The 14,231-nt window shown below is 33.6% G+C and overlaps 2 protein-coding genes across 3 annotated transcripts; one reads left to right on the top strand and one right to left on the bottom strand.

Annotated features, from left to right (window-relative positions):
* Positions 1-630: 630 nt before the first annotated feature.
* Positions 631-4,756, bottom strand: LOC11432389 (uncharacterized). The gene is made up of 5 exons (XM_003588769.4): positions 4,555-4,756; positions 4,360-4,455; positions 3,678-3,800; positions 2,102-2,141; positions 631-993 (listed from the first exon to the last, which is right to left on the bottom strand). The coding sequence occupies exons 1-5, from the start codon at positions 4,675-4,677 to the stop codon at positions 920-922; spliced, it is 456 nt and encodes a 151-aa protein (XP_003588817.1). The 5' UTR covers positions 4,678-4,756; the 3' UTR covers positions 631-919.
* A 2,857-nt stretch (positions 4,757-7,613) lies between these two features.
* Positions 7,614-13,675, top strand: LOC11428752 (probable monogalactosyldiacylglycerol synthase, chloroplastic). 2 transcript variants are annotated; one of them, XM_039832244.1, is made up of 8 exons: positions 7,614-8,401; positions 8,957-9,129; positions 10,112-10,273; positions 10,362-10,503; positions 11,196-11,414; positions 12,648-12,710; positions 12,792-12,866; positions 13,263-13,675. In XM_039832244.1, the coding sequence occupies exons 1-8, from the start codon at positions 7,853-7,855 to the stop codon at positions 13,497-13,499; spliced, it is 1,620 nt and encodes a 539-aa protein (XP_039688178.1). In that variant the 5' UTR covers positions 7,614-7,852; the 3' UTR covers positions 13,500-13,675. The 2 variants fall into 2 exon arrangements, with proteins under 2 accessions (XP_039688178.1, XP_039688179.1); XM_039832245.1 differs by having other exon boundaries at positions 7,615-8,401; positions 12,792-12,862.
* The last annotated feature ends 556 nt before the right edge of the window (positions 13,676-14,231 follow it).

The following is a 14,231-nucleotide window of genomic DNA, read 5'->3' as shown; positions in this document are numbered from 1 at the left end:
CTCTAAAATTTTCCTACAACTTTTAGTCCTTATAAAATTTTCAATCACTACTTTTGGTCCCTATTTTTAAGTGAATTTTTGTATTTTTTAATGAAAAATAAATTAAATATGAATTTTTAACCGCAAAAAATATATAACTTCATATTTAATTCATGTTTTGTTAAAAAATTCTAATTTTTTTTAGTAGAGATTCTTATAATATTATAAATTTTTGTGGGGACCAAAAGTAAAGATGAAAAACTTTTGGGGGACTAAAAGTTGAAGAATTTTTTTAGAGGAATTAAAACAAAAAGTCGACATATTTATAGGGACCAAAAATATATTTAACTCTTAAAAAAATTACCCCCAATCCTTTAGCTGACGGATTAGGTAATGACTTGTATCTTGTCTTGAATTTACCAAAAATATATTTAACCCTTAAAAAAATTACCCCCAACACTTCTTCACCATAATTGGATCCAATTGCAGGGAACACATTTTGCTAATATATGTACTTTGAAAATGATTGTCAACGGTGAACATTCTTTTAAATTTTATCAAATCGTAAACACGTGTGTATATATTCCAATTATTAATTTAAACTTTCACTATTCGAATGGTTTTTGTTATTGTCAATGTAGGACAGTGAAATTGAAAACAAGTAGGATTCTTAAGTCTCCATCATGTCCGAATTCATAAATTGAAATTTGCTTCCTCTACGTATAAATTGAAATTGCCTCCTATACGGATAGAAGTCCATAATGACATATGAGAACTTTATCCAACTATTAGTACAAAAACAAACTCTATAATACGCTATCCAAATATGAGACTATGAGAACTTTATCCAACTATTAGTACATTACAAGTCTACCGTATATATCTGATAAAACCCTAGGAACTGAACTAAAACTGTAACATTGGTTGTCTGGATAGCAGTTCAATTACTTTGAACTATAGCTGAAAAGAGTAGTTTGTTGAGATCTCCAGAATCAGAATCTTGTGGTTCATTTCCTGCATCAAAACAAATTTACAGGGACAGTTATTTTCTGCATTTCTAAATTCTAGAAATGATATACAAGGGAAAAGGATGGAAGACACCATGAAGGGACATGACTAAGACAGCATGGTAAGCATTATTACCTAACTTTAATCTAGTAGTGTGCCAGTGTTGTTAATCACAGATGGAAGAAAATAGCTGTTTGTTAAAATCTACTAGCAAATAGCTGCTACAACACTATAGCCACTATTTGACCACACTTTGTATTAAATATTGTATCGTGGAAAATTAGCAATTTGTTCAAATTTGCTATGCTATAGCGCCGCCAGATAAACATGACATGCATACTTTATTTGTCCTCATATTCTGTCATTATACTCTTCACATCAAGTCTTGTCAATCGTGGAGCATGGAAAATAGCGGTTTGTTCAAATTCCTCTATGCTAGAGGGTTGAGCACTGCTCTAGCTGCTATTTGACAACACTTTATACTAAACAGGGTGTCGCGGAACAATAGTGATTTGTTCAAATTCCACAACACTGCAGAGCCGCTATAACTGCTATTTGAAAAAACTGTGTCCATCTGAACTCCACTCTCCTCTCTTCATCGAAGGAATCGAGCCCTAAGCACTCCTACAGAACTTATGACTAACTAATGCATCTACTTGAGAAATTAAATTACACGAACAAAAGCGAAGATGAGAAAAAGGAGATGAAGACAAAAATGTAAAAAGACTACCAACTAGAATAATAAATAACAAAAATATTCCAGCTTCTAGGATAGTTTTTTTTTTAAGAAGCCAAATTAGCCCACCGAAATCGGAACCGGGAAGAATCGAACTTGAGACCTTGAGAAGAGCACACTCTAAGATCTCAAGCCAACATCACTGGACCAACCCAAGGGGGTTAGCTTCTAGGAGAGTAAAAAAAGGGGACCAAACCACAATCTGTTGTTATCTCTTTCTAGCATAAAATACACATTCCAAACCTTTGTTTTAATAGCCAGAAAATTTTGCTAATCCAGAATGATGATTTACACGCTAGTATCAATTAATTAAGGTTGTCAAATGTACAGCATGTGCATGCAAAATTGGCAAACCAAAAAGTCCGTGAAACTGCTCACCAGTTTTTGATCTTATTTGATCAGTCCATTCATCAATCACCTGCACAATCAATTAAAATTGTGTCAAAACCATTGCAATTACTTGGTTGACTAAGATCTACTTGATTGACTATGTGAAAAGTTGAGAGATACATTTGGGATGAAAATCACTTTGCAGATGCTTGGTATAACAAAAAAATGAAATATGAGAACATGAAAAACTAAATATATTCTTTTCCCGTTTGAGCTATTACTCTAGTTGATAATGTTTTAATGCATCCTCTGTATTTTACCTTCTCCCTTCCCACGTTCTGCCAACTAAAAACCAGCAGGACCTCTTAAAATTTGGTTGGACTTAATTCAACCCTGCAAAACCGGCAGCTTGTAAGGCGAGGAATACCTACTTATAAACATACTTTTAGGCCATATGTCATCCAATGAGGAACTCCCAACGCACCCCTCACGTCTAGGACTAACATTTGCAGCATGGCCCGAGTAGCTTGAATTTGATAGTGGGTTGCCCATCATATCTTGGATAAGCTTTAATACTATTTTAAAATCTGAGCCCTACAAACTGGCTTCTAATGTGAGGGATGTCTCCCACTTATAAAGATATTTTCAGGTTATATCTCATCCAATATGGGGACAGGTTCCCCTTCCCTATGTACGCAAAGCAATGTGAAATGTACCCAAGCTTGGTTAAATACTTACAAAGCTCCATATTTTGATTTAGATTGGTTGTTTGCTGGCAAGAGGGTTAAAGACTTAAAACACCGCTTTGAAAATGGCAACCTTTGAGAATAGCAAAAGATTCAAGCAAAAGTTACCATCACTCTTCACTTGGCTATTCTCCATAATAGAAGAGACTGCATCTTGATTTTGACTGATAAATTTATTATTCTCTTATGAAATCAAAATCTAGCACAAATACTTATTAGAGATTCGGAAGAGCCTATTAAAACTTAACTCATGAGTCGTGACAAACAATTGCAGAAGTGTTTAGGATAACTTACAAAAAACCCATAAGTCGTTTTCAGCTTTTTTTCTAAGCAAAATTTGTACGTCAACCCTTTACATCAAAGATCAGCAAATGCATAGTGATCGCAATTACAAATAAAGCATACACGCTATCGAATTTGACCACCAATCAGAAAATAAACAACTTGTTTTTCTTCCTTCTCTACCAATAAACCATCCCCACAGCAACATTTTAATCTAATTAATGATTGTGGTGCAGTCAGCGACACCTTCTTGAACAATAATCTTATGTTGTGTTAACCACAAAGACGATACAATAGCTAACCGTATAACATGTCCCACCTCCTCTTTTTCAGCGTTTGCGTTTTCAACTTATTCGCAAATGCTCCCCAAATAACTTATAAATTAGACAACTTACAAATATCTTAGAGTTTTGTTTGTTTAAAGGATCAAAAGATTATTTTGGTATAACCAACATGAATCATAATGCACACATAAATGAGTAAAGGCACTATGAAATGCCACACACAAAAAAGGCACATCAAAGAACATCATTCAACAATAGGAAATTATCATTCAAACTGTTAAAAAAGATTAAAATAAAGACAAACACAATAACCTGTTTGAAGTTAGTGAATGCATCATCATCTTCACTAGTAAAGGGGATTCCCACAGATGATTGCATACGCTGCACTAAATTTCTATTCTCAACAAGAACTGTCTGAGCTTTATCAATCAAATCCTGCACAACTCAACAAGCAAACAATACTTTAAAACCTAGCTCTTATTCCCATCTCACACTAACATATGTATATTATTACAAAAAATAATCAAAAAAACTTTGTAGCTATGAACTACGAGCAAACCACCAAATTCGTCCCCAACTTTGTAGGTCACTATCGAATAGGTCTCTGTGATTATGAATATTTTAAAAAGGTCTCCGACTCCATTAAATTGTCAAGTTGATCCCTATATTTAACCACGCATTATCAATTTGGTCTGTATATTTAACCACTTACTATCAATTTAGTCCATAACATTACTATCAAATTTGGTCCCCGGACTCTCAGAAGGACTGATATGAGTAAAATTTGAAAGAGTCGGTGACATTTGTGAAACAAGCATAATCTCAAGAACCCATTTGAGAGTGTCATAGAAAACCATGCCTAATTCGGTGGTTTACTCAAAAGTGACAAAAAATAAACATATACGTCAAACACCAAACACCAAACACGTCTTCAATCTAAAGTGTCAGTGACCAAAATGCATTGAAGTATAACAACAGCAAGTAAATCAATCACCTGCTTAGCAGCAAGAAGCTCATGACACTGCCCCTTCAAAATTGAAATCTCTTCTTGTATCTTTTTGATCCTAGAAACAAGCTTCATAGGGTTTGCCTGCAGAAACCCAATTTCAATATTAAGCACAAAAAAGGTACAAATTTTCACAGGAATTGAAAAAAGGGGGTGAAAAGTGTAATAGGGTTTATTACTTACATTTTCAGGGTACTGTTGTTGAAATTCAGTTTGAAGACGGTGGTGAACGATATCAAGATCGTGATTTGCTTTTCTGAATAGTTTCACAAGTCCATCGGTTGCTTCATTGTATTCGTTCCCCATTTGCTTCTCAAAAACTTCAAACTTTCCAAATGCAAGATCAAAAATTATTACTACTATTTTTATTTTTATTTTTAGGAGCCAAGAAAATTTCAAATTTCCTAAAATAATGAAGTTTTTATTTTCCAAGTAGATTATTTATATGGGGCAATTAACATTTTGGTAAGGCCGACATAGTCCCTATAAAAATTGATACCACAATAAATAAGTATATCACATTAATATGATAATATCAATGAAGTATTTTAAAATTGAAAACTATTTTAACTAACGAAATATACAATCAACTTTTAGCCTCTATAAAATTTTGAGTCACTACTTTTAGTCCCAATTAGATAAAATTCATGCACACAAGTTCTTCAAGAGCACACCTAATTTCTACTATTTTCCCAAATCTCTTACGGTGATCAAGAGACCCAATGTTCCTTAAAATAAAAAAAAATAAAAAAAGACCCAATGAGTTCACGGCCTAAGGTGTTTCCCAACTCTAGAATCCAACCCCAAAAGAAACAAACCCTTAGCCTTTGATTTCCTAAGGATCTCCTCTTTTGGTACCCTAAGATTCACCTAAGTTGCTCGCAAGACTCTACCTCCTCTCATGTGTTTCCCAACTTTCCTAAGCAATGAATCTCTCCCAAAACGACACGAACCCTTTCCCAAGAGCCCCCTCTTTTGGTTCTCTAAGATTCACATCTTGATCATTTAAATCTCACCTAAAGACCCTCAGATCTTAACCTCTAAATTCTCTTAAAGTTCCTTCCTTTGATTTCATGAGAATCTCAAGATCCATCAACAAATGGGGTCAAATACTTCTTTTATAGTATTCACATCGGGATAAACTGCGCAACGATTTCCCAAATCACGACACAATTTTCCAATTGTAGATTGTACTTTTGCCAGCTGCAGGCCAAATCACGCCACATTTTCCAAAGCCCCACCATGATTCTTGAAGAATTGAAACCTCCAAATAATAACTTCACCAATCACATCACGATTATTCTAAATTGTGTCACAATTTGGCAGAAACACAAACATTAAATTTTGAGTAAAAAATTAACACTATTGTTCGTAATTTATAAACATTAATGTAATAAAAAAGATCAATTGGACGAACATGTGTCTACATGAATACTAGTAACAATATCCCAATGCTAGTAACATTGACAAATATATAATTTTTTGTTTGTTTTCACCCTAGCATATACCACAAATTATTTTATCCTATGATATCAAACTCTGTTATTGGTGAAATCCGTAAATTTAAATAAAACACATTAATCATTTGAGTTCAACGTTGTGTTAAGAAAAAATGTATTTACTTCCTTTCCCCAGCTGTTGGAGAACATTAAGCTTCTCTCTTTTTATTGGCATAAAACAAAATTTGTTAGTTTTAATTATAAGTTTCATGATTGGTGCCAAAACTCGTTTTTGTGTTTGGGTATAGGCTAATCACTGCTCATTCTCGTTGATACTTTGTTGTAAATATTTGCTATCCTTCTTGGCACACCTTGTGCTAGAAGGATAGCCAGTTGAGTATTATATCCCATTTTGATTTCTTAAAAAAAAAAGAATAAATATATTTAAAAAGATATCAGTATTATTTATTTTAAATTTAATAAATTAATGTTATATTTATAATGAATTTTTTTAAAAATATTTTGACGACTACCAAAATTAAATTGGCCGGTAACTGAAGTAGCATTATATTGTTCCTTTTTACAACCACATGTGATTGACTAGTGTTGCTAGTGCTCCAAATCAAAAAGTCACAACACAACTTGAGAATATCCTTATTATATGCCTTATACATTCTTTATCGTAAAGTTAAATGCATGATATATCCATATTATTTAGGTTGTGATGTGGTGAGTGACAATGTGTGAACTTGGAAAATTGGGTGGACTGTTTCAAGTTTCAACTTCCAATTCCAATATGGAATGAAATTCTTTTTTGGCCGGCAATTTGATCAATGAGTCATGACTCGTCTATTATGTTACTTATACTTGTACATGCAATTATGAATTATGCATATTTCTATGTACCAATTACCCAGTCAAAAAATAGAACATGCGAATCACATGGAGGCTGCTAGCAAATTAAGTTTCTTGTTTATAATCAAATAATCTTCTTACATAAAGTGTACATTTAAAACGCGTTTAGTTGGACGGAACATGGAAAAAGATAACCAAATCCTTGTAGTAAGTACATAAATAATTTATGTTGTATAATTACTACTACCACATTACTAGTATTTTTTTTGTTGGAAGTATGTTCTATAACAGGCATATTGTTTTTAAGAACAAAATTTCTTCTTATTCATATTTAGGTATGGTGGACTTCGCAAACCTAATTTGACAAATTACTCGTACACTCTAATATCATATGAGAGATTTCAGATAAAATTTATGAATAGTTTTTAAATAAATGTTGGACTTACGAGATAAAGTCATAAAAATATAAAATTTTAACCCGAAAATATAGGAGTTAGATGACTCAAGTTTAAATCCTTAACTAATTTTTTTAATTAACGCAAAGTTAATTATTTTTACTTATAATAGTGACTAAAATAAATAGTCATGTTCCATTACAAGATAAATTATTTAAAAAAAACATAATTTAATTGTTAAGTTAAGTGAAACAAGTTTTAGACAATCTTTATTTACTTAACAACTTTACACAAAAAAATAGTAAAGTGTTTTACCCATAACCTCGTACTCGCCTTAGTGAAGAAAGTGTTTCAAACTTCAAAGTTTGAGAATCAACTCAAGAACCTTTTTCCAATTTTTTTTCTCAAGAACACCATGAAAGCTAAACATTTTAATTTTCACCCACATGACATGGCAACTTTTCATTGGCCCAGTCGACATAAACCAGAACAATAGTAGGACCCACTTTTGGCCGGTATCACCCATTGTAGACAGTCAAGTTAGTAGTCATCATCATAAACTCATTCCATTGCATCAACCAAAAAACCCCCAATCCACTTACTTAAAAACCCAACTCAATTCAACTCAACAAAACTCGTCTCTTCAAATTCTTCAACTTATAAAAACCTCTGCAATAAACAAACAAACAAACACAACAACCTCATTTTCTCCGATGAATGAACACGTTTCACTTCCAAAACCTTAACCTCTTCAACCTCATTACACAAAATTAACAAACTAATTATCCTATTATGTATAATCCAGCTACGCGTGTTACAAAAGAACCAAATGCGGTTCTTGAATTAGGTTCACGAATTGGTCGATTCACACTCGATACGTCGTCGTTTCTAAACCTAACTTCAGAAGCATGTTCACCAGCTTCACTTCTTTCTAATTATCTTTACTTCAACAACCTCACACGTGTGGCATCATCATCAAAACGCACCGTTTCACTCAGTTTAAACAATAGCGGTGGTGGTTATAAGTTTAGGAATATTCTTCATGATTTTAATAGAGCTGTTAGGGTTCATTGTGAGAGGATGCCGATTGGATTCGCTTCGTTGAGAGTAGGTGATGGAGGTGACGGTGGTGGTGGTGTTGGTGGAGGTGAGGGTGAGGGGAATGATGTTGGTGGAAATGGGAATGGGGTTGGTGTGGAAGATGAAGGATTGGGATTGAAGAGTGGTGAGGGGAAGAAAGCGAAGAAGGTTTTGATTTTGATGAGTGATACTGGTGGTCATCGTGCTTCTGCTGAAGCGATTAAAGCTGCTTTTTATCAAGAATACGGCGATGATTATCAGGTTTTTTAATTTAATTAAGTTGATTTTTATGTAATTAGCTTTGAATCACTAAAACATACATCAGACATGACACCGACACTTTGATGGTAATAAATTACTAATCAAATGTAATCACATGCGTCAGTGTTGTATTGGTCTTGGATACTGACATGCGTCAGAAATCACGGGACAGGCTATAGTTTTGGTGCTATTGAGGTAATTAAAGGAATAAAATATGATGCTTTTGTTTAAGAGCAAGGGGATTTTTAGGCAAAAAAGTTAGGGTGTGGTTAAATGAACTGTTTATCATATTTTGTGTATTGAGTAATGTGGTTAAAGTGTTTCTATAGAACGTTTGAGTTGTTTTTGTAAGCTATTTTTGAGAGTTTAGTAGAGTGAGACGGAAATAGGTTATGTGGATGTTTGGTTATGCAGTGAAAGAAATTGAGTTTGAGTGAATTGATTATGTAAAATTGATTCCAGTTAATAGCTAGTTGTAATTAAGCTGCCTCTACAGTGAATTGATTATGTAAAATTCTTGTGTTTTGTTTACACTTTGGAGTTTATGCCATGCAGGTATTTATTACTGATTTGTGGTCTGAGCACACACCTTGGCCGTTCAATCAAATTCCCAAAAGCTATAGCTTTTTGGTGAAACATGGACCGTTGTGGAGGATGACCTACTATGGAACTGCCCCACGTCTAGTTCATCAGTCCAATTTTGCTGCAACTTCAACATTCATAGCTCGGTGAGATTTTGGTTTATCCTTTTCACCTACTACTAGTTTATGAGGTGACACATAAATGAAAGTTGGGGCATTAACTGGTCTAATATTCACCCTGTTATTTGTGTTGTTTGTTACCATAGGATCGTTCAAACAATATAACATGTTATATTAGAATAGTTTCATTGTCGTTATGGACTGGATTTCTAGTCGTGGAGATAAATTATTTTCTTTTATCCAACACATCATACATGGATTTTTGTTCCTGTGCAATATACAGATTTTGGGTGTCTAAACCATAAGTATACAATACATGGTTCATCATTTCAATAAAAATGACAGCATGGTAGTTCGGCAGTATTTCAGTACGGTTCTGATTTGATATTTGACTGGCTCCTACCAATATAGTGCATGACAGTCTCAAACAGTTGCCCTCTTTATTGCCTTCAGTTGCAGTGTGCTCCCACATTGGATAAGATTAGGCCCGTAAACGACTTTATATGTGGAAGGAATCTCTTGCCTTACAAGCTAGTTTTATAGGATGGAGTTGGGCCAAACTTAAATTTTAAGATTGTATCAGAGCCTTTCCAAGGTCTATTGGGACACCAGCTATCAGGTCTCCCACTACCGGGCCATGCTCCATATGTCAAATCTTGAGCGTGAAGGGAGTCTGTCAAGAGTCCCACATTGAATAAAAAATCTTGTAAATAACTTTATAAGTAGGAAGCATCCCTCACATTGCTAGCCAGTTTTGTAAAAGTTTGAGTTAGGCTAAAACCAAATTCTAAGAGAATATTATAGTACATTATTGTTAGCAGTAATCAATATTTGACAGATATAGTACATTATGTTAGCAGTAATCAATATTTGGCAGAAGTTGTTGAAATTTGCCAGTGTTGACGCATATATTATTTGTTCTGGAAACTAATTTTATTTACGCTAGCTCTTATCTTATGAAGTATATATTACATGTCAGAGGTTAAGTATATCTTATATGTTTTTACAGTGAGGTTGCTAAAGGGTTAATGAAGTATCAACCTGATATAATAATCAGTGTGCATCCACTGATGCAACATGTTGCCCTTCGCATTTTGAGGTCAAGGGGTCTTTTAGATAAGATTGTTTTTACCACAGTTATTACAGATTTGAGCACGTGCCATCCAACATGGTTAGTTTAGTTCTTGTTTTTTAGTATTTTCTTTTCCATAATATTACCAATAATCTGATTTTGACATTTTATTTTTTGTATTTTTTAGGTTTCACAAGCTTGTAACTAGATGTTATTGTCCAACTACAGATGTTGCCAAAAGAGCAATGAAAGCTGGACTCCAACAAACCCAAATAAAGATTTACGGCCTACCTGTTAGACCGTCCTTTATAAAGCCTGTTCGGCCAAAGGTATGCCATGTTCTTAACTTCTTATAGTTATGGCATGATTGGTCAACTTGTAGTGAAACTGCATTTCCAAATGACTTTTTCAGAATTGTTTTATACAATGAGATATGATATGCTAAGGGTTGGCATGTATTGTTGACTACAACCATGGCCCTGATTTTGCCATTTAGTTATTATTTGAGGTTCATTATTTTAATATAAACTGTTCTATAAACTAATTCCACATCTAATGTTAATCTGAGCTGGTCCCACCCAGTGAGATAAGACTTGACTGTTGTTATTGTAACATTATGGTTCACTGTGGACGGATGTAGAATTCACCCTATTTTATATTTAATATTTTCCTTAGTTAGCAGCATATGGAGAAGTGAATAGTAGCAAAAATCAAATTCTCAAAATTCAAATTTTTAATGGTTCAATACTATAATCAGTTTTAGGTTAGTGTACATGATGGCAGACATGAAACTAGTTGATGCACATGCAAGCTAGTATTTCACTTTTTTGACATAAATTTGGTATGAAAATGTAGTTTCACTGTTTTTACTTTTAATCAAAGCTTGATTATATATTAACCATGCGTTTCATTGGTATCTGCTTTCACTGATTGGCTGCTATGCACATAATTGTTTCATGTTTCTGCAATTTGGTTTTCTTTTATATCAAGTAATGTTGACGTTGTCAAGCTTTTCTAATAGGATGAACTGAGGAGAGATTTAGGGATGGATGAGGATCTTCCTGCTGTATTATTGATGGGGGGTGGTGAAGGCATGGGTCCCATTGAAGCTACTGCTTGGGCACTTGGAGATTTATTAAATGACGAGGGGGTTCCCACAGGTCAGATTCTTGTGATCTGTGGTCGCAATAAGAAGCTTGCTAACAAACTCAGTTCTATTGATTGGAAGATTCCAGTGAAGGTATTGATGCACTAATTGTTCCGGTGTTTGTGATTTTACTTGAACCAGTATTTGCATGTTCTATACTTTTATTACATGATAGACTGTTGTCTAGTTTTAGGATCAATGTTTGAACTTTTGAAGCAAACCTGTGAGCAAAAAAATGTTACTCATGGTACTATTGAATATAAAAAAAATGACTACTTTGTGAATTATGTGCATGTGTCCACTGTCTCTAGGGGTGGGCAAAAATATCCAAAAATTGAACCGAACTGAACCAAACTAAAATTAACTGAACCATTACATTGGTTATTAAACCGAACCGTTATTTTAAAAACAATTCATTAACTGAACCAAACGGTTAACCAAATCAAACTCAATTAACTGAACCGAACCATTATTTTCTGACCCATGTCATAGGAACCTAAATTCCTGAAAATAACTTACCCAGCACAAACAAACGCAACACACATGTTTCATTTAACTGCACGCACAACACAAATAAACTGAACTGAAAAGTGCTTTTACTCTTTCTTCTTCTTCTCAAACAAACAAACCATTTCGATGGCTTCTTCTTCACTACTTCTTTTGCCTCTGGTGCGTAACCTTTCTTCCCCATTCTCTTCTCTTTTACATTTTCATCATTTTTTCACAAGCACCGTTTTTTTTTCTTTTTCAAATGTTTGGATTGTTGTGTAAATTTTTACAGCTTTCATGCATATGCAGTACCGTTTTATTTTATTATTGTGTTGCGATGTGTGGAATTTAGGGTACTTTTGATTGATTTTTCTTTCAAAAAAAAAGGGTACTTTTGATTTCATTGACTAATTGAATTATTCTTCACAAATTTACTCGAATACTTACCTAAAATAGCTTATAGTTAACTGAACCATGCCCACCCCTGTCTCAATTAAGAGAGTATTCAAGTAAGAAAATGGAGTAGACAATTGGGATCTCAGAATAATTAAAGATGTGAAAATGAGAGTTATAGTTTTTAATTTATAATTGATGAGCGGCAAGATTAGCTCTAAATTGATTAATTGCTCGTAGCAAACTTTCTAGGGTGAGAAACTAATCTCTACCCATTGTACAATGAATAGCTAAATTATAATATTTTAGACTTACTTAGTTCACAACATTGATCTAATTTATTTGAAATGAAAGTTTTCTTTCTTATGAGTCAAGGTTGTCTGGGGTAAATAAATACATGTAGATATGGAATCCCCTAAATTATTGTTTTTACCCATGTTTTAGGTCAAGGGGTTCGTTACCAAAATTGAAGAATGCATGGGAGCCTGTGATTGCATTATTACAAAGGTTGGATCTCATTGTCGAGGCTATTTTTTTCTTACCTCATTATGACAGCTGTTGATGGATTCTTTTTTCTTCCTTCTGTAGGCAGGCCCAGGGACAATTGCAGAGGCCATGATTCGAGGCCTACCTATTATTTTAAATGATTACATTGCCGGGTTGGTAATGTGGTTCTTATTATTGCCATTTCTTGACCTTGTCATGAATTTTTATTTGAAAATTAGCTTGCACTATTGTGGCTAATCAATGAAAGTAATTTCAGAGTTGTAAATTGTGGATTGCGGAAAATAGCGGCGTGTTCACATTTCGCTGCGTAAGAGTGCTATAGTGCCGCTCTAGACACTTTCACAATATTTTTAATTAAATAGTGTATCGCAGAACAGTGGTGATCTGTTCAAATTCCTTGCTCTACTGCCATAGTCGCTATTTAACAACACTAATTAAATTTAGGCTGAGGTTTCATACATAAGTGGTATATTTTCCAAAGTAGATTGGTCTGCATATACACCAAAGTGATTGAATATGGTTGTGAACTTACATCATTTCCTTTTATTTCAGGAAGCTGGCAATGTTCCCTATGTAGTTGAAAATGGATGTGGAAAGTACTCTAAATTGCCTAAGGAGATAGCGAAAATTGTTGCGGACTGGTTTGGTCCAAAGGCCGATGAACTAAAAGAAATGTCCCAAAATGCATTAAAACTAGCAAGGCCTGATTCTGTGTTCAGAATTGTCCATGACATGCACGAGCTAGTAAAACAAAGAAGCTTATTGAGAGAGTATTCTTGTACAGCTTAATCACACTGAGGCTATTTTTTCAAAGGAGTGTTTTGTTAAAAATGTAAAAGGCAGCAAAGGTGGTGTATCACTAGTAAAAATGAGGATATGTTTTCCCGCCAATTTGATATTGATGTTTAGCTACTCATTTGAAATTAATAATAATAAAATTAATAATTTTGGCTATTTTATTTTTAGCATTCTTTGTTCCCGTGACTTTTTCAGTTAATGTTTATTTTATTGTCTGTTCAGTAATTTTTATATTGTAAAAAAAACATCTGATAGCCAATGATAAGGTGACACTTGTCCACACTTAACATTTTTTATTAGACCTAACGGAAACCTAACAGAAGGGACCAAAACGATACTAAAAAAAACTTAAATATTCAATCAATCTTTTTTTTAGTTAAGTGACCAAAGCGAGACCAATTAAATTCTTCCTCTCTATGTTTTGTTGTTCTTATTCATAGACACAAACTAGGTGAAGTTCCTTCTTTGATGAGGAAAATGTCAAAATTGTAAATATAAAATGAACACTAGTAGTGCCATGGCAAAGTAGTTGTGCAGCATTGAAGTTAAAATAACAAAACATATCTGTTGCAGTTGTTGGAGGTACTTCATGCATGCTATTATCTTTATTTATTTGGCTTTTTTTCAATTGTATATTTGTATTATATTTTTTGAGTAAAAAAAAATATTAAGTAAAGATTAGCAAATGGGATCAAAGTAATTTTTTTATATTTTGAATTTGTT

This window comes from Medicago truncatula, chromosome 1 (genome assembly GCF_003473485.1).
Source record: "Medicago truncatula cultivar Jemalong A17 chromosome 1, MtrunA17r5.0-ANR, whole genome shotgun sequence".
Lineage (NCBI taxonomy): Eukaryota > Viridiplantae > Streptophyta > Magnoliopsida > Fabales > Fabaceae > Medicago > Medicago truncatula.
Note: the sequence above shows the minus strand (reverse complement) of the source record. Positions and strands in the feature narration are given on the sequence as shown.